The sequence below is a fragment of the Octopus sinensis genome, linkage group LG25 (genome assembly GCF_006345805.1).
Source record: "Octopus sinensis linkage group LG25, ASM634580v1, whole genome shotgun sequence".
Lineage (NCBI taxonomy): Eukaryota > Metazoa > Mollusca > Cephalopoda > Octopoda > Octopodidae > Octopus > Octopus sinensis.
In genome coordinates, this window is record NC_043021.1 from 15839124 (window position 1) to 15866284 (window position 27161).

At 37.8% G+C, this 27161-nt stretch overlaps 2 protein-coding genes across 3 annotated transcripts in view; one reads left to right on the forward strand and one right to left on the reverse strand.

Moving 5' to 3' along the window:
* The window catches only part of LOC115224522, a 21174-nt gene extending 3575 nt beyond the window's left edge, over window positions 1-17599 (forward strand). For both annotated transcript variants that reach the window (XM_036513496.1, XM_029795431.2), the window contains exons 2-5: window positions 4972-5033; window positions 5878-5935; window positions 8991-9096; window positions 17137-17599. In XM_036513496.1, the coding sequence (XP_036369389.1) occupies window positions 4981-5033; window positions 5878-5935; window positions 8991-9096; window positions 17137-17450 (531 nt within the window). In that variant the 5' untranslated portion in view covers window positions 4972-4980 and the 3' untranslated portion in view covers window positions 17451-17599. The remainder of the gene's footprint in view (window positions 1-4971; window positions 5034-5877; window positions 5936-8990; window positions 9097-17136) is intronic.
* Window positions 17600-21926: 4327 nt separating this feature from the next.
* LOC115224455 (S-adenosyl-L-methionine-dependent tRNA 4-demethylwyosine synthase TYW1) overlaps window positions 21927-27161 on the reverse strand; it is a 35516-nt gene continuing 30281 nt past the window's right edge. Inside the window, exons 13-15 of the mRNA XM_029795359.2 lie at window positions 24936-25182; window positions 23914-24081; window positions 21927-22181 (exon numbers count right to left, since the gene is read on the reverse strand). Coding sequence (XP_029651219.1) covers window positions 21966-22181; window positions 23914-24081; window positions 24936-25182 — 631 coding nt within the window. The 3' untranslated portion in view covers window positions 21927-21965. The remainder of the gene's footprint in view (window positions 22182-23913; window positions 24082-24935; window positions 25183-27161) is intronic.

The window sequence follows — 27161 nt, forward strand, 5'->3', positions numbered from 1 at the left end:
TGAGATTTTAATAAACTACACAAACTTCAAATAACCCTCGAAAAAAAAATGTTTTTGGAACAATGCATAAAATATCAAAAATTCTCAGAGAATTTTCATGGAAACTCGAAAAATTTTGAAGGCTTCACAGCGATGAAGTTATAAAGTTTAAACGTTTTAAACTTTAACGGTTTAAAGGCAGACCGGACGGACGGACATGCAGACAGAGGTGGGAGAGAAGAACTACAAATGGCGTATGATCTGCTTTGTTGCTAGTTGTTCGGTTAAGTTCACATCCGTTAGCGCTTTGAGATCAAAAGTCCTTTATCAGACGTTTATTTTGCCTTAAATGATGGTTATTGCCGGCGTTGGTCAAAGGCTCCGGATGCTGTGTATGAATTTGCAGTCATCGAGTTCATTCCGGCGGTTAAGGCTGGATCTTCTCTTTTTAATAAAGATCCAGCCTTCATTAAAGGCATTATATATACAAATGTATACAAATTATATATATAAAATAAAATAAATATAAGAGAGTGGTCACTATATGGCTCACTCTAGCACCAGTTAATCCAAAAGGTTTCAACCACAAAAATACATGTTTCCCATGAAAGCCAGTACGATTGTTAGCTCACACGGACAGGGCAAATAAAAAATAACAAAAATACAGATTATTTTGGGACAATTGTTTCGCTATTAATGAATTAAATGTAATTTTACTTACAAAAAAAATCCACTTGTAGCTCCTCAGCCAAAACTATCTGGATGAAATCCACTCAATCACACGCCAGATTTTACCATAACGATAAATACGCGTGTGGTTCAATTGATTACATCCGACGTTATAATTCAAATGCCCCAACTAACAGCGCGCCAAACTTTCACGGAAAACAAATACAGCATTTAGAAATAAATGCAGCATAATTATAATTAATTAATAAGGGTGAGAGAATTAGATACTAATTTAATAGTATATCTATTCAACACCAAGTGGCCTAGTGCTCCGAGAAACCTGGATTATTATAATATTTTATAATATATTATATATTTTTACAAAATAAATATAAGAGAGTGGTCACTATATGGCTCACTCTAGCACCAGTTAATCCAAAAGGTTTCAACCACAAAAATACATGTTTCCCATGAAAGCCAGTACGATTGTTAGCTCACACGGACAGGGCAAATAAAAAATAACAAAAATACAGATTATTTTGGGACAATTGTTTCGCTATTAATGAATTAAATGTAATTTTACTTACAAAAAAAATCCACTTGTAGCTCCTCAGCCAAAACTATCTGGATGAAATCCACTCAATCACACGCCAGATTTTACCATAACGATAAATACGCGTGTGGTTCAATTGATTACATCCGACGTTATAATTCAAATGCCCCAACTAACAGCGCGCCAAACTTTCACGGAAAACAAATACAGCATTTAGAAATAAATGCAGCATAATTATAATTAATTAATAAGGGTGAGAGAATTAGATACTAATTTAATAGTATATCTATTCAACACCAAGTGGCCTAGTGCTCCGAGAAACCTGGATTATTATAATATTTTATATATATTATAATATTTTTACAAAATAAATATAAGAGAGTGGTCACTATATGGCTCACTCTAGCACCAGTTAATCCAAAAGGTTTCAACCACAAAAATACATGTTTCCCATGAAAGCCAGTACGATTGTTAGCTCACACGGACAGGGCAAATAAAAAATAACAAAAATACAGATTATTTTGGGACAATTGTTTCGCTATTAATGAATTAAATGTAATTTTACTTACAAAAAAAATCCACTTGTAGCTCCTCAGCCAAAACTATCTGGATGAAATCCACTCAATCACACGCCAGATTTTACCATAACGATAAATACGCGTGTGGTTCAATTGATTACATCCGACGTTATAATTCAAATGCCCCAACTAACAGCGCGCCAAACTTTCACGGAAAACAAATACAGCATTTAGAAATAAATGCAGCATAATTATAATTAATTAATAAGGGTGAGAGAATTAGATACTAATTTAATAGTATATCTATTCAACACCAAGTGGCCTAGTGCTCCGAGAAACCTGGATTATTATAATATTTTATAATATATTATAATATTTTTACAAAATAAATATAAGAGAGTGGTCACTATATGGCTCACTCTAGCACCAGTTAATCCAAAAGGTTTCAACCACAAAAATACATGTTTCCCATGAAAGCCAGTACGATTGTTAGCTCACACGGACAGGGCAAATAAAAAATAACAAAAATACAGATTATTTTGGGACAATTGTTTCGCTATTAATGAATTAAATGTAATTTTACTTACAAAAAAAATCCACTTGTAGCTCCTCAGCCAAAACTATCTGGATGAAATCCACTCAATCACACGCCAGATTTTACCATAACGATAAATACGCGTGTGGTTCAATTGATTACATCCGACGTTATAATTCAAATGCCCCAACTAACAGCGCGCCAAACTTTCACGGAAAACAAATACAGCATTTAGAAATAAATGCAGCATAATTATAATTAATTAATAAGGGTGAGAGAATTAGATACTAATTTAATAGTATATCTATTCAACACCAAGTGGCCTAGTGCTCCGATATAAAAATATAATATAGAAAATATAGAAAATATAAAATTTAAAAATTTAAATTATTTAAATTTAAAATTAAAATTATTAATTTATATTTATAATTTTTTTAAAAATATATATAACTATCAAAAAGTATTAAAAAGTTTAAGATACATATTTATATATAGAACACACACACACACACACACACATATATATAAACTAACCAAATAAATATCTGATTCATAATATTTGTTCTCATGATTGTGTGGTGGTGGTGGCGATGATAATTCTGTCTATGAATGCAGACAGACGTAGAGAGAGAGAGTGAAAGCGCTGTCGAAGGCGGTGAGGGGAAGATATAGAACGCTGTTTGATGACGTTATAAAGAGAAAGTAAAGGGGAGTTAGACGCTGTTAAACGACGTTATATATAGAAAGTTATGGGAAGGGAGGAAAGAGAGTGAGTGACGGGGGAAGACAGATACATAAAAGAATGAGAGTAGACTTGTCAAAGTGCGTTTTTGGCCCTAGCAACGACACCTTTTAAGATAGAGATTTCTAACCTAGCCCACTAGCATCCTCACCTCATTTTACATGTCCCTGTAAATTTTGGAGTCAATCCGACGGGATCTAGTGGCCTTTAACCCGTTCTCAATACCAAAACCAGACAAACAAACAAACTTTTCGCATTTCAGATTTATAATATATATATATATATATATTGACCTGCTCGCTTAGCCAGCGGGGTGGCGTCATTTGAAGGGTTAAAACAATGCGAAGCGCATTGTGACCAGCGATGTGTAGCAACATCTGATAGCCTGGTCGGTCACGTGATATATATATATATATATATATATATATATATATATATATAATACACACACATAAATATATGCTGCCCAGGCTCCATGTCCATGTCCTTGGTATTGCTGAATCACTACCAAAACTCGATAGAAGCAGTGTCTGAAATCAAAGAGTCTTAGAGTTTACTTAGCAAAGACCAAAGTCCTAATAAGTAGGAAAACAGACAAGTCACAGATCCCTTCAGGGAGATGGCCCTGCACGATATATAGAAAATATGTCGGGAGAAACTCCATATGGTGTACGCAGTGCAAGCTACGAACACATAAGAGGTACAGCGGTATCACTGGAAGACTAACAGAAAAAGTAGTCTTTACTTGTGATAGATGTGCAGGTATGTACACCAAGAATGAACAAAAATAGACTCCCTCAAATGTCAGTGAAGATCCTTAGAAGTAGTAGACAGTTTCCGTTACTTCGGTGACCAAATTAGCAATGGTGGAGGTTGTTCCGAAAGCGTAGCTGCTAGAATAAGTACAGGCTGGACAAAGTTCAGAGAGCTGCTATTTCTGTTAGTAACGAAGGGCCTCTCCTTCAGAGTGAAAGGTAGATTGTATGATGCCTGTGTACGAACAGCTACACTACATGGCAGTGAGACATGGACTGTGACTAGTGAGGGTGTGTAAAGGCTTGAAAGAAATGAAGCCAGTATGTTCTGCTGAATGGGTAATGTCAGTGTGCATATATGACAAATTGTAAGCGATTCGAGAGAAAAACTGGGTATTCGAAGCATCAGATGTTGTGTGCAAGAGAGAAGACTGTGCTGGTATGGTCATGTGATGCATATGAATGAAGACAGTTGCATCAAGAAACGTTGATTTCTAATTGTGGCGGGAACATGTTGAAGGGGTAGACCCAGGGATACTTGGGATGAATTGGTAAGAAAGGATCTTGAAACGTTGGGCCCGCACAGAAGGGATGACAAGGGACTCAGACAGCGGATAGTTTCCTGTGCTGAGAAGACACGACAAACTGAGTAAAAAACTGATTTTTAAAACGCGGGAATTTTAAGTGTAAGTCTGTCAACACAACACAACACATCTTCAGAAGAAAGTACATACAAATATATATATATGTGTGTGTGTATGCACATACATACATACATACACACACACATACATACATATATACATGCATGCATACATACGTGCGTACATACATACATACATACATACATACATACACACACATACATATATACATGCATACATACGTGCGTACGTACATACATACATACATACATACGTACGTACGTACGTACATACATACATACACACATACGTGCGTACGTACAAACACACATAATACATACATACATACATACATACATACATGCATACGTACGTACATTCTGCCCAGAATTGAGACATATATATATATATATATATATAATATATATATATATATATATATATATATATATTATATATATATATATATAAAAAAATACATACTTATAAAAACTTATTCAACCCTACAAACTCTCTTGTATTCATTAAACTTTCTAAAAATATTTTACGTTTTCCTTTACCTCTATTCTCTTTAAGATTGCTAACATGTCTGCTGAGCGCCAATTTTTATCCGTTTCTGCTAAGCTACCAAAAGAGTGGTAAGTACACCTACTCCGCCATGTGTGTGTGTGTGTGTTTGTGTGCGTATATCTGTATATCTTTATACATACATATATACATAAATACATACATACATACATACATATATACGTGTATGCATGCATACATACATACATACATACATACATGCATACATACATACGTGCATGCATGCATACAGACACAGATTCAGTGTGACACAGAAATACAAGTACAACAGAAACAGGTAGAAAGAGTGAGAGAAAGCTGTGGTGAAAGAGTACAGCAGGGTTCGTCACCCCTCCCCTGCTGGAGCATCGTGAATATTTAGGTGTTTTCACTCAACAAACTCTCACAACGCCCGCTCTGGGAATCGAAACCGCGATCCTACGACCTCGAGTCCGCTGCTCTAACCACTGGGCCATTGGGCCACATACATACACACATACATATCACATACATGCGCGCATATATAATGCACACACATACATATACATAATGCACGCACACATAGATATACATACAGGCATGCATGCATACATACATACATGCATGCATACATACATATATACATACATACACACATACATACATACATACATACATACATACATAAATACATACATACATACATACATACATACATGATGCATACATACATACATTCACACATACATACATACATACATTCACACACACACACACACACACACACACACACACACACACACGCACACACAATATTTTCAATCAGTGATCGAAAATGTAATATATATATGGAGAGAAGAGGCGTAAAAGAAAATATAATCGTACAAAATTCATTAATCTGAAATCGATGAAATCTGATATGTTTTATCGTTACAGGCAGCCGCGTTTGTACGAATGGAATCCTTATCACTGTAGTTATCCAGACGTCGCACAGGTATTGCCGGATATTTTGTCAACTCACTCGTTTTAATCCGTCTCTTTTACTCTCTCTTTTACTTGTTTCAGTCATTTGACTGCGGCCATGCTGGAGCACCGCCTTTAGTCGAGCAAATCAACCCCAGGACTTATTCTTTGTAAGCCCAGTACTTATTCTATCGGTGTCTTTTGCCGAACCGCTAAGTGACGGCGACGTAAACACACCAGCATCGGTTGTCAAGCAATGCTAGGGAGACAAACACAGACACACAAACATGCACACACATATATATATATATACATATATACGACGGGCTTCTTTCAGTTTCTGTCTACCAAATCCACTCACAAGGCTTTGGTCGGCCCGAGGCTATAGTAGATGACACTTGCCCAACATGCCACGCAGTGGGACTGAACCCGGAACCATGTGGTTGGTAAGCAAGCTACTTACCACACAGCCTCTTTCGTATATGTACAGTGTCCATTGTTGCATTGGTGTGATAGAATTATCGTCGTTGTTGTAGTTGCAGGCTCTAGATTTTGTGGTGTTTGCTTGCACCACTTCATTCGTGGGGTTTACGGTACCGACTGAGTCTCTGTTGTGTCACTGTTTGCAGATCCTGTGGGGTTGGAAGTAAGAGCAGAATTAGTCTGCAAGAAAGAGCTGTACCCATGGATTGGTTAGTGTAGTCCCTCGGAAACCTCAACGTGATCTCCAAGGATTGGTTGGAGATCACGCGGTCGTTAGCCTCAAATCGCCAGGTCTGGTCGGCGTTTGTGAGAAATGCAGCATTGAGGATGAATGAAGCCAGCTCAACCCACCCCGGGTAAATACTGTCTCAAGTCAAGTCAAGTCCCTAGGAGACTCGGAATGACTGTACAATTGATGTTAGTATTTAACAGATGCAAGTCGACGTAACTGCAGAAGATACATGGACAGGGTGGGAGTTCCAGAAGGTTGACGTTGTGGGTACGAAGGATTGTGCAAAGTGGTTGTTGCAGGACTAGAATGTGGGTATAGACAACATTGATGAAAACAAAAAGGAACTGGATGTGAATCTGGTAGGACTAGATGGTGATGGCTGGAGACAGACCAACCGCATGAAACAGGGGCCACTGTAAAAGCCGAAAAAAACCTGCAAAGAGAAGAGACATAATATTTGTCTGTCAGTGACTGAAACATGTTAGTAGGCGACTCCATGTTAATCAGTAGGTAGCGAAAACATACCTGCTTTACTTGCATATAAGTCACACATGTGTATAAATTGCACCCTAGTGCAAATTTTTTCGCTTTGCCCCTGTGTGAGTCGCAGCCTTGTTTTTGCTGTTAAAAATCAAGTATAGAATAGTGTGACTTATATGGAGGTCGTCGCTATGCAACGTACGCCTGCTGCGCGTTGATGAAACCACAACGAAAGTCTTCTCGATCAAGCGGGATTTCTCTGGCTGCCTTACCACTCCACTCTTATCCAACCAGCTATTAATATCATGCATCCATTGTGGGGTTATTTTTTTTTTTACCTGCCTCTTGATCTACTACCTCAACCGACTCTTCCTTCCATGATAATGTTTTCCAGACCGCTGCTTCTTCAAATATGGCCATAATAGCTAAGCTTCCTTTTTGGGTTTTTTTTTCTCAATGTTCAGGAGTTGTCGTCTTTCACAGGCCTGGAAGTATTCAGGATCTCGAGGCAGTAATGTTGGACTGAGAAGTGTGACGAATGGAATTTATTGCTGCGGTCCGGCTTGGAACCCGGCCATAATTTTTTTTTTAAACTACTTGTTGTAACACCCATTCATTTGTCCGATGTTCCTTGTAGGAGACTCGTAACATTCTCCCATAAAACCCACATTTCAAACACATTATGTTCTCTTTAAATTTGTTCAAAGTCCATGCTTCGCAACCATAAAATACGCGAGTAACTACAGTAATATATAATCTGTCCGTAATTCCATTGGTGAAATTTGGAGGTATCGGGACTGGTGGTTAATGACATGAGACCAGCCAGTTCCGAAGAGGAGAGGCTATTGTCGTGGAAGCAGCGATGGCAGGAGAGAGCAAACCTACCACATTCACATCCAGTTCCTTTTTGTTTTCATCAATGTTGTCTATACCCACATTCTAGTCCTACAATAACCACTTTGCACAATCCTTCGTTCCCACAACATTTGTCCGATGTTCCTTGTAGGAGACTCGTAACATTCTCCCATAAAACCCACATTTCAAACACATTATGTTTTCTTCAAATTTGTTCAGAGTCCATGCTTCGCAACCATAAATACGCGAGTATATACAGTAATATATAATCTGTCCGTAATTCCATTGGTGAAATTTGTAGGTATCGGGACTGGTGGTTAGTGACATGAGACCAGCCAGTTCCGAAGAGGAGAGGCTATTGTCGTGGAAGCAGCGATGGCAGAAGGGGAGAGCAAACCGGTGGGTCAAATATCAGAGTAGATGTTTGTGAATGACTTCACACCAATAAGTCCGATTACCTTTAAGTGGACGTGATCTAGAATATCTGAGTACTCAGTAGCACTGCCCAAGATATGGCAGTAATATTCCACTCCATTGTTTTGTTTTGGTTATGGACTTTACCTTTCATTTGTTGGGTGTGGAGGAAGGGGTGGTACCTTTGGTCTTTGTAAATTAGGATTAATTCTTATTTCCGAACAACCATCACACACTCTGCTCTTCTGCTCCGTATTCCACTTTATTATAACGACGGACTTCTTCGTTTTCCCTTCCATCTCTCTCCTCCTTCTCACTCTTCTCCGCCACTTTCTCTCCTCCTTCTCACTCTTCTCCGCCACTTTCTCTCCTCCTCCTCTTTCGTTTCATCCCTTCCCTTCTCTTTGTTCTCTTCCTATCTTTGCTCTCCCTTTTCTTTTCCTCTCTTTCTCCTCGACCACCTCCTATCTCTCGTCCTCTCTCTCTCTATTTATAATTCCCACAATATTCCTCTATCCAAAAGGAACATCGACCACACTGACCTCCAAACCAATCTAAATTTTTTTTTAAATTAATTCTAAGAAATCCTTATTTATTGAAGATATTGACACTTTTATTTCAGAGGGGTTGGCGAAAATGGTCAGCTGACTTCCCCGACTGGTTAAGCCCTCGAGATACATCGCATCACGTCCATTGGTTCAACAGGAAAACCAACAATATTCGACGAGGTTTGGCAATTAATATGTTTTAACGATTCAAGGTCTTGAACATGGCCAAAATACGTGTATTGGTTGCGTGTGTACCTGTGCCTGTACGTGCTAGCCTGTGTATGCATGTATGTGTATGTCTGTGTGTGTTTATTTATATTAAAGTTATACATTCTATAACCACTGTAACAGTTGTAGTCGTGATATTTACAACTGCAACGCTTCCAAACGAATTTATAAATCATATTTGTTTTCATTTGTAGCCTGTACGTTTAAGAAATTCACTTAGTAACTGCATTGTTTCACGTTCGATCCTGCTGCGCAACATATTGGGCAAATGTCTTTCATCATAAACACGGACTGTCCAGATCCTCGTGAATAAAATTTAATAGACGTGAACAGGGTGGGAATCTATAATATGTATATATATATATGACTGACTTACATGCAGTTTGTATTCTTCAGAATAAGACATTTTAAATTCAGTCTTTTTGTAATATAATATCGGCTTACATTTAGAATTCAAATGTAGAAAGAAAAGGTATAGTTTGGTGTAAAATCTTGTGTGTGTGTGTGTGTGTGTGTGTATGTGCATGCTGTATACAAAATACGACTTTGTTTTAGTTTTATCTTTTTTTTTGTCAAAACATTGTCGTATGATATCCATTTTATTTAGAACAGTAAAGACCCAAAAATCTATCATCAACGTTTCTATACCTTCACTGCCTCATCTTCTGGATAGGGTAATGTTGGAGGAGGTATGTTGCTGCTTCTTATGATAGGCAAGGCTAGTGTGATTGAAGTAGACTTTACAACCAGAATTTGAATCTGAAGGCGGCGAGCTGGCAGAAACGTTAGCACGCCGGGCGAAATGCTTAGCGGTATTTCGTCTGCGTTACGTTGTGAGTTCAAATTCCGCCGAGGTCGACTTTGCCTTTCATCCTTTCGGGGTCGATAAATTAAGTACCAGTTACGAACTGGGGTCGATGTAATCGACTTAATACCTATGTCTGTCCTTGTTTGTTCCCTCTGTGTTTAGCCCCTTGTGGGTAATAAAGAAATAGGTATTTCGTCTGCCGTTACGTTCTGTGTTCAAATTCCACCGAGGTCGACTTTGCCTTTCATCCTTTCGGGGTCGATTAAATAAGTACCAGTTACGTACTGGGGTCGATATAATCGACTTAATCCGTTTGTCTGTCCTTGTTTGTCCTCTCTGTGTTTAGCCCCTTTTGGGTAGTAAAGAAATAGGTATTTCGTCAGCTGTTACGTTCTCAGTTCAAATTCTGCCGAGGTCGACTATGCCTTTTATCCTTTCGGGGTCGATAAATTAAGTACCAGTTGCGTACTGGGGTCGATGTTATCGACTTAATCCCTTTGTCTGTCCTTGTTTGTCCCCTCGTAGGCAATGAAAGAAATAAGAATCTGAATATTTGATCATTAAATTTGGGCATCAACACCGGGTGTCTATGATTAGTCTATGTTATCTATTTGTCTACTTCAACATTGTGATGTTGTGCGGTATTGTGAGTATTATTTCCACCACAAATAATTCATATTTGTAAGAAATGTTATATGGTATAGTTGTGTTGTTTACTAATGTTCTCCTACCTAACTTTGCCTTATTATTTTCAATGTGGAGCATTGCAATTGATCATTGTTCCAAGCAAATGAGTCAGCAACAGAATGCTGAACATGTATGGTAAATGTAACAGTTGGAGTCATGAAGTTTATAACTCCCATATTTGCAATCGACTGTATAAATCATATTAATCATTATTAACCTGTAAGAGGGTTTACCTGTTCGTGTTTATTGTTTAAAAGGCTTTTAATTTCAGTGTTTGTAGTGCAATATCAGTGTCCTTTTATCAATAAGTGTAAAGCATTTTATGAGGTTTTTGATAATGTCCTTATCTATTCCATGCGATTCCTGAAAATACGTTTTGTATACATTTAAGAAATGTCGTGTTTGATGTATTTATTGTATTTTATTTGTGTATGTATTGTTCTCGTTGAAACCATTCCCTAATAACAAAATGACTGCCATAGAGTCTCATTCTGGTCGAAGGAGAAAGAGAAGAACGTGGAATATGGACAAGAAGTTCAGACTGCAGGCTTTTGCCATGACATCCTGACATGGCTATACGCCGGTTGACCGTCCAACGAAAACTATTATTAACCATCTCTTTACAAACATCTCTCCCAAATGCCTGGTGTTATCAAGTTAGATAATCTAAACAAGCTCGACCAGATAAAGTATTGCACTAAAGCAGAGGTTCTCAACATAGACAGTGTAGCCCCACAAGGGGGCACTGGGCATGTTGAAGGGGACGTTAGGCTTTAGGAGGCAGTGGGGGTGGCAATGAGGAAACATAATTAACATACTAAACTTTAGTAATGTTAGTAATTATATTATACATGATAAAACTAGTAATATTTATTAAAATAAAACGAGATCTCATCAGGTACAGAAAAGTCATTAACTTGCAATGTATAATGTAAATTTACAACTTTTGGTTTTATTTTTGTATCATTTCACTGTTAAAAGCTTACACGATTCAATTTTGGAGTAAAAATTATAAATTACCATCCATGTTGAGTTCATTTAGCCGCGATACTTCACTCGCCACTTGTTTTATTATTATTATTATTAGTAGTAGTAGTAGTAGTAGTAGTAGTAGTAGTAGTGTTATTATGGCCGGGTTCCAGCCGCTTAGGTGGGCGCTAGGCACAACAACTACTTAAAAAGGGAGCGCTGCAAAAAAAAAAGTCAAGAACCACTGCTCTAAGACTTGGTCTGTGAGTTTATTTGGAACATCTCTTATTCATTAGACTTCGTTCTATTTTGTACTAAATACTAGAATGAAGAATAAGCATTACTGCTTAGTCTGTTAGTAAATTACATATAACAGAATAGTCAAAAATGTGTCAAAATTCAAACCAGTCTGAGTTAGTTATAAACAACGGTAGCTAGCTAACTTTCGGGATAGTTGTCACGCATAAATCGGAATTTTTTGAGGAAGGTGGGGTTTCGGGATTTTTCTAATTTTTTTTTTCTTTTTCGTATCACACATTTTAAAACACTGAAAGACAAGAAAAAATGGCATAGTTTCGGTTGTAGTAGCACAGATTTCCGTCGATTTCCGTAAAAAACTTTTATTTTTTTACATAAGTAATGAGAGCGAAAGAGACTAAGAGGAAGCGATTTTACGACGAGAAGGTTTCACTTTGAAGTCGGCCTGTGTGCGTTTGATGGGGTGTGGGAGACAGACAGTATGTTGTGTAAGTGAAGTGCTTCTGTTAGTGTGTGCGAAGAGACAGAGAGAGTAATGTGTGAAAGAGAGAGATAACTGATTTTTTACTCGGTGTATGTGTATATGTATGTATGCATGTATGTGTGTGTGTGTGTATGTATCTATGTATGTGTGTGTGTTTATGTATGTATGTATGTATGTATGGCCGATTCATCGTAATTTTTTACTCGGTGTATGTGAATATGTATGTCTGCATGTATGTGTGTGTGTGTAAGTACGTGTGTGTGTGTGTGTATGTATGTATGTATGTATGTATGGCCGATTCAGTGTTTACATTATTTCGAATTAAAACGAAAGATTACCTTGCGGCGCCTGTTTATGTAACATACTTACACACACACATACATAGATACATACACACACACACACACATACATGCATACATACATATACACATACACCGAGTAAAAAATCAGTTATCTCTCTCTTTCACACATTACTCTCTCTGTCTCTTCGCACACACTAACAGAAGCACTTCACTTACACAACATACTGTCTGTCTCCCACACCCCATCAAACGCACACAGGCCGACTTCAAAGTGAAACCTTCTCGTCGTAAAATCGCTTCCTCTTAGTCTCTTTCGCTCTCATTACTTATGTAAAAAAATAAAAATTTTTTACGGAAATCGACGGAAATCTGATCTACGACATACGAAACTTCGCCGAAAAAATTGTTTAAATCCATGTTTTTCAAATGTCTTTTTCGCCTCCCACTCCACACTATTGTCCAGAATGCATTCTGGACAATGGCCACCACTATTTTTTTGTTTTGTTTTTTCGTATTTTCGTTATGTTGATAATATTCCAATATCCGAAACATTTGTAACGCGCATTTTTGGAGAAAAAAACTTCACTCTCGAAATTAAAATGAATTTTTTCCATTATTTTATAGTATTCCACACTCTAAAATACTTCTGATAGACTTATAGTTTGCATTAATTTTTTTTTAAGAAAAATCGATGTTTTTTCAAATTTTATAACCTCACTCCCCCATAAATTATTTTTAAAGGCTTCTCTCCACCCACTGTTTTGACATGTATGATACTAAAAAAAAAATCAGTAAAACCCTGAAAAAAAATAAATAAACGGAGAAAGTTCGTCCAGTAGCTTTAAAAACAATTTCACGGTGCTGACATAAGTCAAACTAGAAACAATGTCGTCCTGTATTGATCCCTCTCTTTCCGCCCATGGTGAGGCTGTATAATAAACATGGCAGACGTTAACGTCTGTCTCGTGTGTCTAGCAAATTTAGACATATTCCTTTGTAAATTCTGGTATGAAAAATAAACAGTGTTTGCACACCAGTAATTTCATAACAGAACAGACAAAAACGTATGTTAGGTCTAGTTATAAGTGGAACAAGAGTAGCATTGAATACAATTTCACAGAGGCTGTAAAATTTAGGGGATTTGATGGTTGAAGAAAGGCAAATCAGAAGCAGTGCTGTCTCTTCGATAGAAACACTGTTGTCCTGTGATGCTCGTTCTCTTTCCGCCATGGTGATGTTTTATAAATAAACATGACAGACGTTTACACCTTTCTCTGCGACTAGTAAATTTAATTAAATTTATGGGTGCTTTTTGATTGTCTCACCCTATTAAAAAATTGGGTTATCTCTCCCCGTTTTATGAAAAATATCGGTACTTTTGATTATCTCCCTTAACTAAAAAAATTGTTTAACCCTTAATAAAACAAAATCAAAACTGAAAAAATTAAACATGGAAACTGAAACAATTAAACACCTTATTAAATCTAATCACATTTTATAACAAAATACCATGCCTACTGAGGAGGCCAAAAGTCAACAACGTGTTGAAGTATTGAATCAAAAGGATCTAACCCTTTTAATCCAATATCTTGTCACAAAAACTCAACTTTTTAGTGAGGAGATAACCCACTTTTAATGGCAATTTTTTAATGGGGGTGAGATAACCAAAAAGTACCAATCTATGACGCATTGGCTAGAATTTTTAGGTATATCCCATAATAAACTCTAGTCTAGTTTTCTTTATCGAGTGCTTTGATTTTGGAGGAGAATTTAGTTTTTCTTCGAAGTCAGGATTTCGCCACTGACGTTTCATACTCGTGCAGTCCGTACTGCAAATATAGACATGTGTTGGTTCCACCTTAACGGGCAGTCTTCCTGGTCATTTATACTTCAGCGTGCAGTCCATCTGCACATTTGCACTTCGTTATGCAGTCTACCACCAATACAAGATTTTTACAAGAGGATGATAAAAACAAGTTGAATAATGATTTATTAAGACATACATAACTGATACAAGCAATTTAAAGTTTAATCCTTTAAAGGTATACGCTTCCTTAAAGGTATACGGGAAAGCGGCGAGCTGGAAGAAACGTTAGCACGCCGGGCGAAATGTGTAGCCGTATTTCGTCTGCCGTTACGTTCTGAGCTCAAATTCCGCCGAGGTCGACTTTGCCTTTCATCCTTTTGGGGTCGATAAATTAAGTACCAGTTACGCACTGGGGTCGATGTAATCGACTTAATCCGTTTGTTCTTGTTTGTTCTTGTTTGTTCTCGCTATGTTTAGCCCCTTGTGGGTAGTAAAGAAATAGGTATACGCTTCACATATCACTTAAGAATGCTACAAAAAAAATCTGACGCATCTTTTCTTAATACTTTCCAGCAAATCTGATCAAGGTGCGATCAGAAAAGCTTATACTAAAGCCTCTCATTATTTTACAAAATTCTTTGTTTTATCGATCAACCATCATTGTGTGCTGCTTTCATTGGATCCACATAACGTTCTTGTCGGTTCAACAAAAAAAATGGTAATGATCCGTAGCATTTAGATTAACATATGCAAGACATTCATCCGAAAGAATAACCGAACATTTTTCACATTCTCGCTCAGTGATTAGTAACAGAAAGTTTCTATCATCCTGTTCAATAAAAAAAAACATCGACAGAGTGTTTGAAACTAAAAATCCCGAAGACCATCAATTCTACATCCATGGCTCCCGTTGTTTTCTTCATCCGTGTCATTGTCTTCAGAGAGGAGAGTATTGTCACTATTTACCATTCTACTATGATTGCATTTCCGTCGACCAGCAAATCTTGATTCGTCAGTTTGAATAAGATTTTCGTTTGTTCCAACCATCTTACTTTGTTGGCGATGAGAAACGATGGTTCCCCATATTATACCACTTAGTTATCATACCGGAAAACTTGTCTGTGAGAGTCATAGCTGCATTTACGGATATTTCCATCACAAGAAAGAACACCAGTTTTAAAATTTCGCACGAACTCTGAATGCAATTTTAATGAATAGGCACTAAAAAAACATCTGACTTTTTATAACAACGGTAATATAATACCTCGTAATGCAATAATAGACAGCATTCAGAAGACTTAATAGAACATAGTAAATAAGAGGAATTGATGATAGCATTAAATCAAGGCTTGCTTGACATTCAGAGGTATGGTATAACAGTGTCCTACGTGAACAAAAGAAAAGGTCAAGCCACTCGTTATAGGGTCACAATTCCAGGTGTATACAGCACAAATCTCTCTATATATAAAGCTGAAGTTGTCTGTGTGTGTGTGTGGCAGGTTTGGTAGCCTTCAACTAACACTATCTCCTCCGAGTCCCTGCGGCGCAAGTTGACCAAAATTGAGAGTATGATAGAAGAAGGCTTGCTCTTCCTTTCGCAGAAGAAAAAATTCAAATCGGACCATGTTAACACCAAAAATTATTTACATCAAAAAGGTGCTTTTTTTTCATGAAAATCCCTATTTTTTACGATTTTTTGACTGCTATGTCACCATTTTTCGGTGTATTTCAACCAGAAAAATGTCCACTTAAAGAGAATAACAAACTAACATAATGCAAAATTTTTACTTTTCAAAAATTCCAATTCTAAAGGGTCGAAACAAACCCGAGCAATACTGCTAGTAAAATGTAACACTTACTGTATATTGTAAAATGTGGACAGGATAAATGTTCGAACAGTCCATAAATAGTTATTTAGCTCTAGAATGTTTCTTTCTTCGATGTTGACCACATGGTAGAGTTGAGCTCCGACAGAGACATGACAAATCACGTCTGTCTTGGAGGATTGGCAGGGAATGCCAGAAAACTTTCACTGCGACTTAGTCACAGGTGGTGACGTGTACCTATGCGCGATGCACCAACCAAATCACGCATAGCTGGATAACATTTCCGCCAAAGAGAATTAGTACTCCTACACAGTGTAATTTATTGATGGTGATGTCCGTAATAATGAAAAAAAATGTGTTTCCTTTCCGAAGAGAACGTGAAGTTTGCTTCCCCTTTCACGGACAATGAAGTACAGGCCTATATTACCACCTGTCATGCTTTCGCTTTTCTTGCGTGACACTGTCACATTGATGGCAAGGGCCTTGCTTCTTGTACTGTACCCAGAAATGTATTTTTCTATAAAAATGCAACTGTTGTTTCCTCTGACGTAATAACACGTCTATAGAAATCTTTGAATAGCATAAATAGAGTATAAAATGCGCCAAAGCAGTAACCATTTTTGGTCTAAGCGCTGCATATCTTATATCTAGAAATGGATTCATTGTATTGTCAAACATTTTAGTTGTACAATACCGAATGTTGAATTTTAGTACAGAGTTATTTCCTATGTCTTCCCTAAATTTTATCTCTCACTTTCCCCATTTTTTTAAAAATCTCTCCATCTCTCTTCTTTTCTCAATCACACATGCTTGAACGCGCTAACAACTCCATTTATTTTTTTATCACAGCCAACTACAAAGCCATGAACTACCAATACGAAAGACCCTTCCAACCTACCAGCCGCTTGCACGATGCGTTCGTCTCCATTAGCGGGGAGGTAATGCCTAAAGAAACCTCAGTCCCAATGCCTACTATGCAGTTCTTCACGGGGTCGTCAAATTTAAGTTTGGTCAACGATGTTGGATTCCAGAAACCCAGATGGGGTCAGTTTAATCCAGACCACTATGGGGACCCATATCAACACTTACACCTGCCTCCCCTAAAGTTGGGTGGAAAACCTTACCATCGCAATGAATATATCTCTTACACCGGGGCACACTAGGTTCTTCACTTCGTTTTAGCCTCTACAGCTACGGCCATACTGAAGCGCTACTTTCAAGATGTGTTTGTGATTGTTAAATATACATACAGAAGTTTTCAAATTTAACCGTTCGCAATAAATTTCATTTCATGTAAAACTTCAAAAGTAAACAAGATTTTTGGAAGCGTCGTCTTCTGTTTTTTTTTATTGGTTTTAGTCACCGTATTGCGGCCATGCTGGAGCACTGCCAGCAATAGTTTTAGTTGGTCGTATCAACTTCCCAGGTTCTTCTTTCAGTGTGAAACATGTTCAGTCGATCTTTATTAGTTGAACAGCTACAATGAGGGACATCAAAAGACAAAACATTAGCAACACTGGCTATAAATTGACGTAAACGTAAGCACACGCATGTGTATATATATATATATATAACATGTACGTTTGCGTATATATACATATATATATATAACTATGTATATATACACATATCAGTATATATATATATGTTTGTATGAATATATATATATATATATTAATATATAAAGCTGAAGTTGTCTGCGTATGGCAGGTTTGGTAGCCTTCAACTAACACTATCTCCTCCGAGTCCCTGCGGCGCAAGTTGACCAAAATTGAGAGTATGATAGAAGAAGGCTTGCTCTTCCTTTCGCAGAAGAAAAAATTCAAATCGGACCATGTTAACACCAAAAATTATTTACATCAAAAAGGTGCTTTTTTTAAAATGAAAAACCATATTTGTTAACGATTTTTTGACTGCTGTATCGCCATTTTTCGGTGTATTTCAACCAGAAAAATGTTCACTTAAAGAGAATAACAAGCTTCATAATGCAAAATTTTTACTTTTCAAAAATTCCAATTCTAAAGGGTCAAAACAAACCCAAGCAACACCGAGCGATACTGCTACAATATATATATATATATATATATATATACATATATATATATATATATATATATACATATGTGTGTGTGTCGTATATATATGAGTTAAAGAATGGAGTAGATAAGATCCGAGCTACATGTTTTATAGCGAGCGGAACCTTGGAAGTGGTAAATACCCAAGTGAGGTATATACCGCTGGCTACTCGTCAAGCCAAGAGCGTCTTGTTTAAATGAAAGTTTACATTGTCGCAAAGAGGAACACGACACGGAAGATTCGATCCACAGTGTTCCACTTCAATAAACCATTCTTGTTCCTGAAAGTTGTTTTTTAATATTTACTACAGATTGCTTGAAGCTTACTTTCTTTGTACACTTCATCCTTGGATCTTACATATATATATTATATATATCACGTGGACGACCAGACTATCAGTTGTTGTTACACATCACTACTCACAATGCGCTTTGCATTGTTTTAGCCGTTGAACAACGCCGTTCCAGCAGGCCCACATGCCCACCCTCCCTGATTGAGAAGTGGACTGGAGCAATTTGAAATGGATACTTCACTCAAAATGCAACGTGCTGCATAGTCTGAGAACCAAACCCACAATCTAGCAATTGTGAGTACAGTACCCTAACCACTAGGCCACTCTGTGTGTGTGTGTGTATATATATATTTACAAGTGAAGGCGCGTGGCTTAGTAGTTAAAGTAACTGGCTTATGATAGTAAGGTCCTGCGTTCGATTCCCGGCAGTGTATTGTATCCTTGAGCAAGATGCTTTATTTCACATTGCTCCAGTCCACTCAGCTGGCAAAAATTAGTAGTACCTGTACTTCAAAGGGCCAACCTTATCACATTCAGTGTCACATTGAATCTCCCTGAGAACTATGTTAAGGGTACACATGCCTGTGGAGTGCTCAGCCACTTGCATGCTAATTTCACAAGCAGGCTGTTCGGTTGATCAGATCAACTGGAACTCTCGTCGTCATAACGATCAGAACCAGTAATATATATAAAATTATAATTTAGGGTAGCTAAGAGATACCACCACGCTGGAAATAGCAGCCAAATCTTGACTCTGGTTTTAGAGTCAAGTTTTGGCTGCTATTTCCAGCGTGGTGGTATCTCTTAGATACCCTAAATTATAATTTTAATAATAATCATTACCTTTGAAGGTGTTTATTCCCATGCTGGCCACTTGATAAGATCGATATTTAAATAACAATCTTATCCTTATTGATATAAATGTATATATACTTTATTTAAAGCAGCAGAAAATTTAACAAAACCTGTTACTCTGAGTTTCATGTTGCCGTTTGTCAGACAGTTTTTGCTAGAATTCTAGCAAAAACTGTCCGACGAATGGCAACGTGAAACTCAGAGTAACAGGTTTTGTTGAATTTTCTGCTGCTTTAAATAAAGCATATTACTCTACCACTGGTATTTGAGTACTCTTTTTTCCACCTTGTTTCACATTTATGTGTTACTCCGGTGTAAATGTATATACATATATATATATATATACTTTATTTAAAGCAGCAGAAAATTCAACAAAACCTGTTACTCTGAGTTTCATGTTGCCGTTTGTCAGACAGTTTTTGCTAGAATTCTAGCAAAAACTGTCGACGAATGGCAACGTGAAACTCAGAGAAACAGGTTTTGTTGAATTTTCTGCTGCTTTAAATAAAGCATATTACTCTACCACTGGTATTTGAGTACTCTTTTTTCCACCTTGTTTCACATTTATGTGTTTACTCCGGTGTAAATGTATATACATATATATATATATATATACTTTATTTAAAGCAGCAGAAAATTCAACAAAACTGTTACTCTGAGTTTCCCGTTGCCATTCATTGGACAGTTTTTGCTAGAAAAACTGTCCGATGAACGGCAACGTGAAACTCAGAGTAACAGGTTTTGTTGAATTTTCTGCTGCTTTAAATAAAGTATATATATATATATATATATATATATATATATATATATATATATATACTTTATTTAAAGCAGCAGAAAATTCAACAAAACTGTTACTCTGAGTTTCACGTTGCCGTTTGTCAGACAGATATATATACACATACCATCTACATACATATTTGTCAACAGGATGTTACACAGGAGTAACATGAAATGAAACACCTTTCCCAAGAGGGAAATGTACCACCTGATCTGGGAATCAAGCCAATGATTTAACCATTGAGCTTCACACCTTTGCTAAGGACACTGTATGCATGTGTGTGCAGCAGGAATCTTCATCAGTCAGATCCACTACACCTGACGTTGCAATTTGCTATAATATGAACCCACGTGATAAAAAAAAAATTCTAACCAATCACGACTTTGCATGAAAAAGGCTCCAGCAACAATTTCATCTTTTGACTTACTTCCTTCTGAGCCACCAGTAGAAATTCTACACAGCTTGGCTACTTGACAAAGAGCATGAAGAGAGCATTGGGAGACAGCATAGAGAGAGAGCACTGACTGATAGACATCATAGGAGATGACCAACAGAGACAGGGAACAGCAGCTGACAACACAAAGACAATGGAACAGTCAGTAGCACAGCAAGTGGACAACCACACTTTAATTGCTACTACAATTACACCCAGAACAATAACATTCAAACCCTCTCAATATTTTCATAGTAACCACAGTATGTTTTTTTTATGAATGAAAAGAATAAAATTTTGTTTATCAAAAATCAGTGTTGTTCATCTTTGTTACTTCACATTATCTTTCTTTAATTAAAATCTTTTACTTTTTACTTGTTTCAGGCTGTGGCCATGCTGGGGCACTGCCATGAATTTTTAGCCAAATGAATTGATCCCAGACTTTTTTTTAAAACTTGGTATTTATTCTATTGAACACTTTTACCGAACTGCTAAGTTACAGGGATGTCAACACACCAACACCAGTTACAAAAACCGTGTAAAGTAATCCTGATAGACTTTCGAATAAATAAATATATAAATAGATAGATAGACTGATAGATAGATAGATAGAAAAGTTGTGTGTGTGACATACTATTTCTAAAGTAGCGATGTGATGATCACAGCTGTTACACTTTTGATCAATGTCTGCTGGATCGAGTCTGATTTGACAAAACTAAACACCATCAATTACAACTGCTTCCATCACCACAAATAACAAAAGAGAGAGAGAGATGTGTTGCTACATGACATGGTATTAACCCTTTCATTACTGTATTTATTTTGAGATGATCTGTGTTTCTTTCAATCATTTTAAATATAACAAAGAATTTTGTAAAATAACTTAGTTATCATTAAGCTAGTGTTTGGAACAAAAATTGTGACTAAGGCTTGGTGGAAGATTTTAATTCAAAACTTATGAAAATAAGACATTTTACCACAGAGCCAGAGCCGGTTTTGGCCGGGTTAGTAACAAAAGGGTTAAGACAAATTGATTGATACGTTCATTAATGACTGACCAAAAGTTGGAATTTTCTTTTTGGTTTTTTTTTTCATTGTTTTTTGTTTTGTTTTTATTCAAAAGAAATATATATATTTTTTATTTACTTTAAAAAAATTTTTTTATTTATTTTTAAATAATTTTTTTTATCAATGTTTTGTGATTTTTTTTCCTGTTTTTCTCTTTTTTTCACAGACTACTTTCAGCATCCAGAAATATCTTTTTGTTTTTTCCGGAAAAACCGTTTATCTGAAGGATCAAATCCATGTTCTTTTGCTCCATAGACAGCCCAGTCTGGGGTCTTGGCCATATAGTCCTCAGCAGTAAATATCATTTCACTGTTATTCTTTCTGTTCTGTACCAACTCGTGAAATTTCTCATAATCAATCCAAGTCCACCATTCACCATTCACTTTGAACTAAAATAAATTTAAATAATAATAATAATAACAATAATCTTTTCTTATTTTGGCGCAAGGCCAACAATTTTGAGGGGAGGGGAATAGTTGATTACATCACCCCCCCCCCCCCCAGTGTTAAACTGGTACTTATTTCATCAACCCAAACGGATGAAAGACAAAGCTGACCTCAGCAGAATTTGAGCTCAGAGCAAAGGCAGAGGAAATGCCAATGAGCATTTTGCCTAGCGTACTAACCAGCTCGTCACCTTTATAATAATGGTTTAAAATTTTGCCACAGGGCAGCGATTTCGGTAACGGGGATGAATCGATTACATCAACCCTAGTATTCAACTGGTACTTATTTTTATTGACCCCAAAAATAAGAAAGGTAAAGTCAACCTTGGCAGAATTTGAACTCAGAACACAGCATTGGGCGAAATACCGCTCAGCATTTTGTCCAGTGCACTCTGCCAGTTTACTACTTCATGCCACTTTTATAATAATACTAAAAATAATAATAATGATAATAATAATAATAATTCTTTCTAGTGGAGGTACAAGATCCGAAATTTGGAGGAAGGGGACTAGTCGATTACATCGACCCCCGTGTTTCGCTGGTACTTAATTTATCAACCCCAAAAAGGATGTAAGGCACCAACCTTACAATGTCATTCTAAAAATAAACAATGACATCACTGAAATCTCAAAGAGATTGCATTATTAATTCAAAACAATGTGAATAAATAAAGCAATACTCTTTACTCTTTTACTTGTTTCAGTCATTTGACCCCGGGACTTATTCTTTGTAAGCCCAGTACTTATTCTATCGGTCTCTTTTGCCGAACCGCTAAGTGACGGGGACGTAAACACACCAGCATCGGTTGTCAAGCAATGCTAGGGGGACAAACACACATACATATATATATATACATCAGAATGGAAATCGATCAATGGAAATTGAAGATGTGTTACCAGTGCCGGTGGCATGTAAGAGAACCTTCCGTTTCGCGACCGTTGCCAGCACCGCCCCGTTTCGTGTCCGTTGCCAGCCTCGCCTGGCCATTGTGCCGGTGGCACATAAAAAGCACCATCTGTTCGTGGCCGTTTGCCAGCTCTGTCTGGCACCTGTGCGGGTGGCACGTAAAAAGCACCCACTACACTCACGGAGTGGTTGGCGTTAGGAAGGGCATCCAGCCGTAGAAACACTGCCAGATTTGACTGGGCCTGATGAAGCCTTCTGGCTTCACAGACCCCAGTAGAACCGTCCAACCCATGCTAGCATGGAAAACGGACGCTAAACGATGATGATGATGATATACCACTACACTCACGGAGTGGTTGGCGTTGGGAAGGGCATCCAGCTGTAGAAACACTGCCAGATCAGACTGGAGCCTGGTGCAGCCTTCTGGCTTCCCAGATCTCCGGTCGTTAAACGATGATGATGATGATACGACAGGCTTCTTTTCAGTTTCCGTCTACCAAATCCACTCACAAGGCATTGGTCAGCCCGGGGCTATAGCAGAAGACACTTGCCCAAGATGCCACGCAGTGGGAGTGAATAAATAAAACATTACATTCGTCAAAGTAATCTGAGTGCAAAAGGGTAACAGGAAACATACCAGAGCCCGAAATTATGTGAGAGAGACGTCACTTAATCGATTAATACCAGAAGTTATAAGTGAGAATACAGAGTAAGATTTATCAGTAATGACTCACAGACAGACAGAGCTGATGTCATGCAAACACTTACCTTTTTGTTAGCAACCAGCAAGCAATTGGAATGCTCATGTTCACAAGCGATCTCATAGTCGGGAAGGAGGTCAGCAAGCTGCTGTACAAATCCACACACCTCCTCATGCCACGGCACATTTTTCATGGTTAATGTGGAGGCCTTCGATTCACCACAGTAAGTAACACCCTGAAACAGAGCAAAACATTTCTCTCTCCAATAAGTAAAAATCACACACAGAAAAAAAACACAAAATGCTCCAAAGTTGTACAATTGAAATGAAACAATGTGAAACAGAATTAAAATTACTAGGAACTGAATTAAATTACTAGGAACCAAATCCTAAGACTGGCACCCAGCCATTGCCAGTGCCGCTGGACTGACTCCTGAGCAGGTGGCAAGTAAAGAAACACTGTTTCGACCCTGTGCTTGAGGAGACCTATTGAGTCAAGTACATCAACATCAAAAATCAATGGAAATTGTAGTTGTGATCCCTGTGCCGGTGGCACGTAAAAAGCACCATCTGAACGTAGCTGATGGCAGCGCCACCTTGACTGGCTTCTGTGCCGGTGGCACGTTAAAAGCACCAACCAATCGTAGCCATTGCCAGCCTCACCTGGCACGTAAAAAGCACCCACTACACTTGACTGGCTTCCGTGCCGGTGGCACATAAAATGCACCAATCCGACCGTGGCCGTTTGCCAGCCTCACCTGGCACCTGTGCAGGTGGCACGTAAAAAGCACCCACTACACTCACGGAGTGGTTGGCGTTAGGAAGGGCATCCAGCTGTAGAAACATTGCCAGATAAGACTGGAGCCTGGTGCAGCCCTCAGTCAAACCGTCCAACCCATGCTAGCATGGAGAACGGACGTTCAACGATGATGATGATTTACATACTTATTGCAGCAGTCCTTCAGTTTTCCTAAGCCCCATAAAAGAACTCAGATGATTGGCCTCTAACAAGGCCTTTTGCAATACCCCCTAAAGCCAGGAACATTCCACCACACCCTCATACAACAAACAGAATTCTTAAATTCCTTACCTTGACTTCAATAAAATCAGGTTTACCATAATCAACAAGATTGGCGTAAGCTTCAATTTCATCGGTGTTCCAGCCCTTAACCAGAGTTAGTCGATACACCGTACGCTGTTTCTTCTCAGCCAATGCCAGAAGGCTGTCCTGAAAACGCTGCCAGAAATCACGGAAGAGTGGACGGTCTATTTTCTTAAGGCTTTCTTTATTACTTGCATCAACGCTGACATAGAGCTGAGTAACAGGTATCAAATTGCTGAAACATAATAATAATAATAATAATAATAATGGTAATAATTCTAATTTTAGCACAAGGTCAGCAATTTTGAGTAGAGGGGGCAAGTCAATTATATTGACCCTAGTATAAGCGGCGAGCTGGCAGAAGCGTTAGCGCACTGGGCAAAATGCTTAGCGGTATTTCGTCTGTCGTTACGTTCTGAGTTCAAATTCCGCCGAGGTCGACTTTGCCTTTCATCCTTTCGGGGTCGATAAATTAAGTACCAGTTACGCACTGGGGTCGATGTAATCGACTAAATCCCTTTGTCTGTCCTTGTTTGTCCCCTCTGTGTTTAGCCCCTTGTGGGTAGTAAAGAAATATATATTGATCCTAGTTCTTATTTTATCAGCCCCAAAACAATGCAAGGTAAACTTAGCCTCAATGGAATTTGAACTCAGAAGAAATGCCACGAAGCATTTTGTCTAACACACTAATAATTCTGACAGCCCATTCCCTTAATAATAATAGTAAATATTCTGCTCAACACCACAGATTTGCTTGTCCCACAGATTTGTTTATATCCCTTTGTAGCTGACGATGTGTGCATCTCGGATCTTTACCTTTTGACCTACAGATTTAAAAAATAATCTTTTTTAACTAAACACTTTCAAACTTCGGGCACTGGTAGAATGTGTCATATAAAACATCTTTTACTCTTAGCATTTTTGAGAAAAACTTATATTTACGGAGTAATTTCACGTTAAAGTAGTCCTATTTTGGTAATTTCAACCAATCAATGACATGTATTCAGCTGAATAAAATTACTACTGTTGTTTGTCAACAAGAACTTCTGGCAGTGTATATTTCGTTTATCACTGTTATTTATGACAACCCTAACCCTAAAACCTTAAAGCTAAAACCAGTACAAACGCACAAACGATGTCATTCCTAACATCAACCACAGTACAGATTGCACTGGATGCTTTCCATGTGGCACCAGCGCTGGTGATTTTTACATGGCACTGACACCAGTGGGGTTGCCAAGTAGCTTGTGAGTCAGACCTCTCAGCCGGGAGAGGGAGTGGAACTGCAGAAAATGGCTTTGTGCCAGGAGAGCGGTTAGTGTATAATAGAGGAATAGAAACAGGTGTCTTACTGTAGCAGAAGAAACACCAAAAATATTTTGTGCAATGCCCAAATGATTCTACCAATTTTAGAATAATGATTTCTTACAGTGGCAGAAGGCCAGAAATTTTATTGCAGGAGCAAAGTCTGTTGAATGAAGTGCCAGTAGAGGACTGGCACTTGTATTATTGGCTCCATAAAGGGGACAAAAGGTAAGTTCAATTTTAACAACAAGATTTTAAAGACCTACCCACCATATTCATCTTACCTGTCTTGCAAGAAATAGCAGCCAAATCTCCTTCAAATCGCACCCTACCATCTTAATTCTTTAGCATTTACACTAGCCATATCTAGCCCAAACATTCTACTTGTTTTAAGTTCAAACTGGCCAGAGCTGCCCCCCACTACCTACCCTACAATCATCACTGTCATCATTTAACATACTTTCCGTGCTGACATAGATCGGACAGTTTAACAAGAGCTGGGAAACTAGAGGACTGCACCAAGCTCCACTGTCTTCTTTGACATGGTTTTTATGGCTGGATGCCCTTCCTAATGCCAACCACTTTACAGAGCAGAATGGGTGCCTTTTACGTGACACCAGCACCAGTCAGGTCTGCTTTGGTAGACAATGTCATCCTAAAAATAAACAGTTGCCTCATCAAAATCTCAAAGCTACAAGATAATGAATAATTAAATCAAAACAATGTGAATAAATAAGCATTTGACAGAATAATCTGAATGATAAGGAGTCCAGTGTCCGTATTATCTGTCATGTATAGTGCTTATCTATTCACACTGTTTTGAATTAATCATGCATTATCTTGTAGCCTTGATATTTCAATCATATGACTGTTTATGTTTTGAATGACATTGTTAGGTAGGTGTGAGAG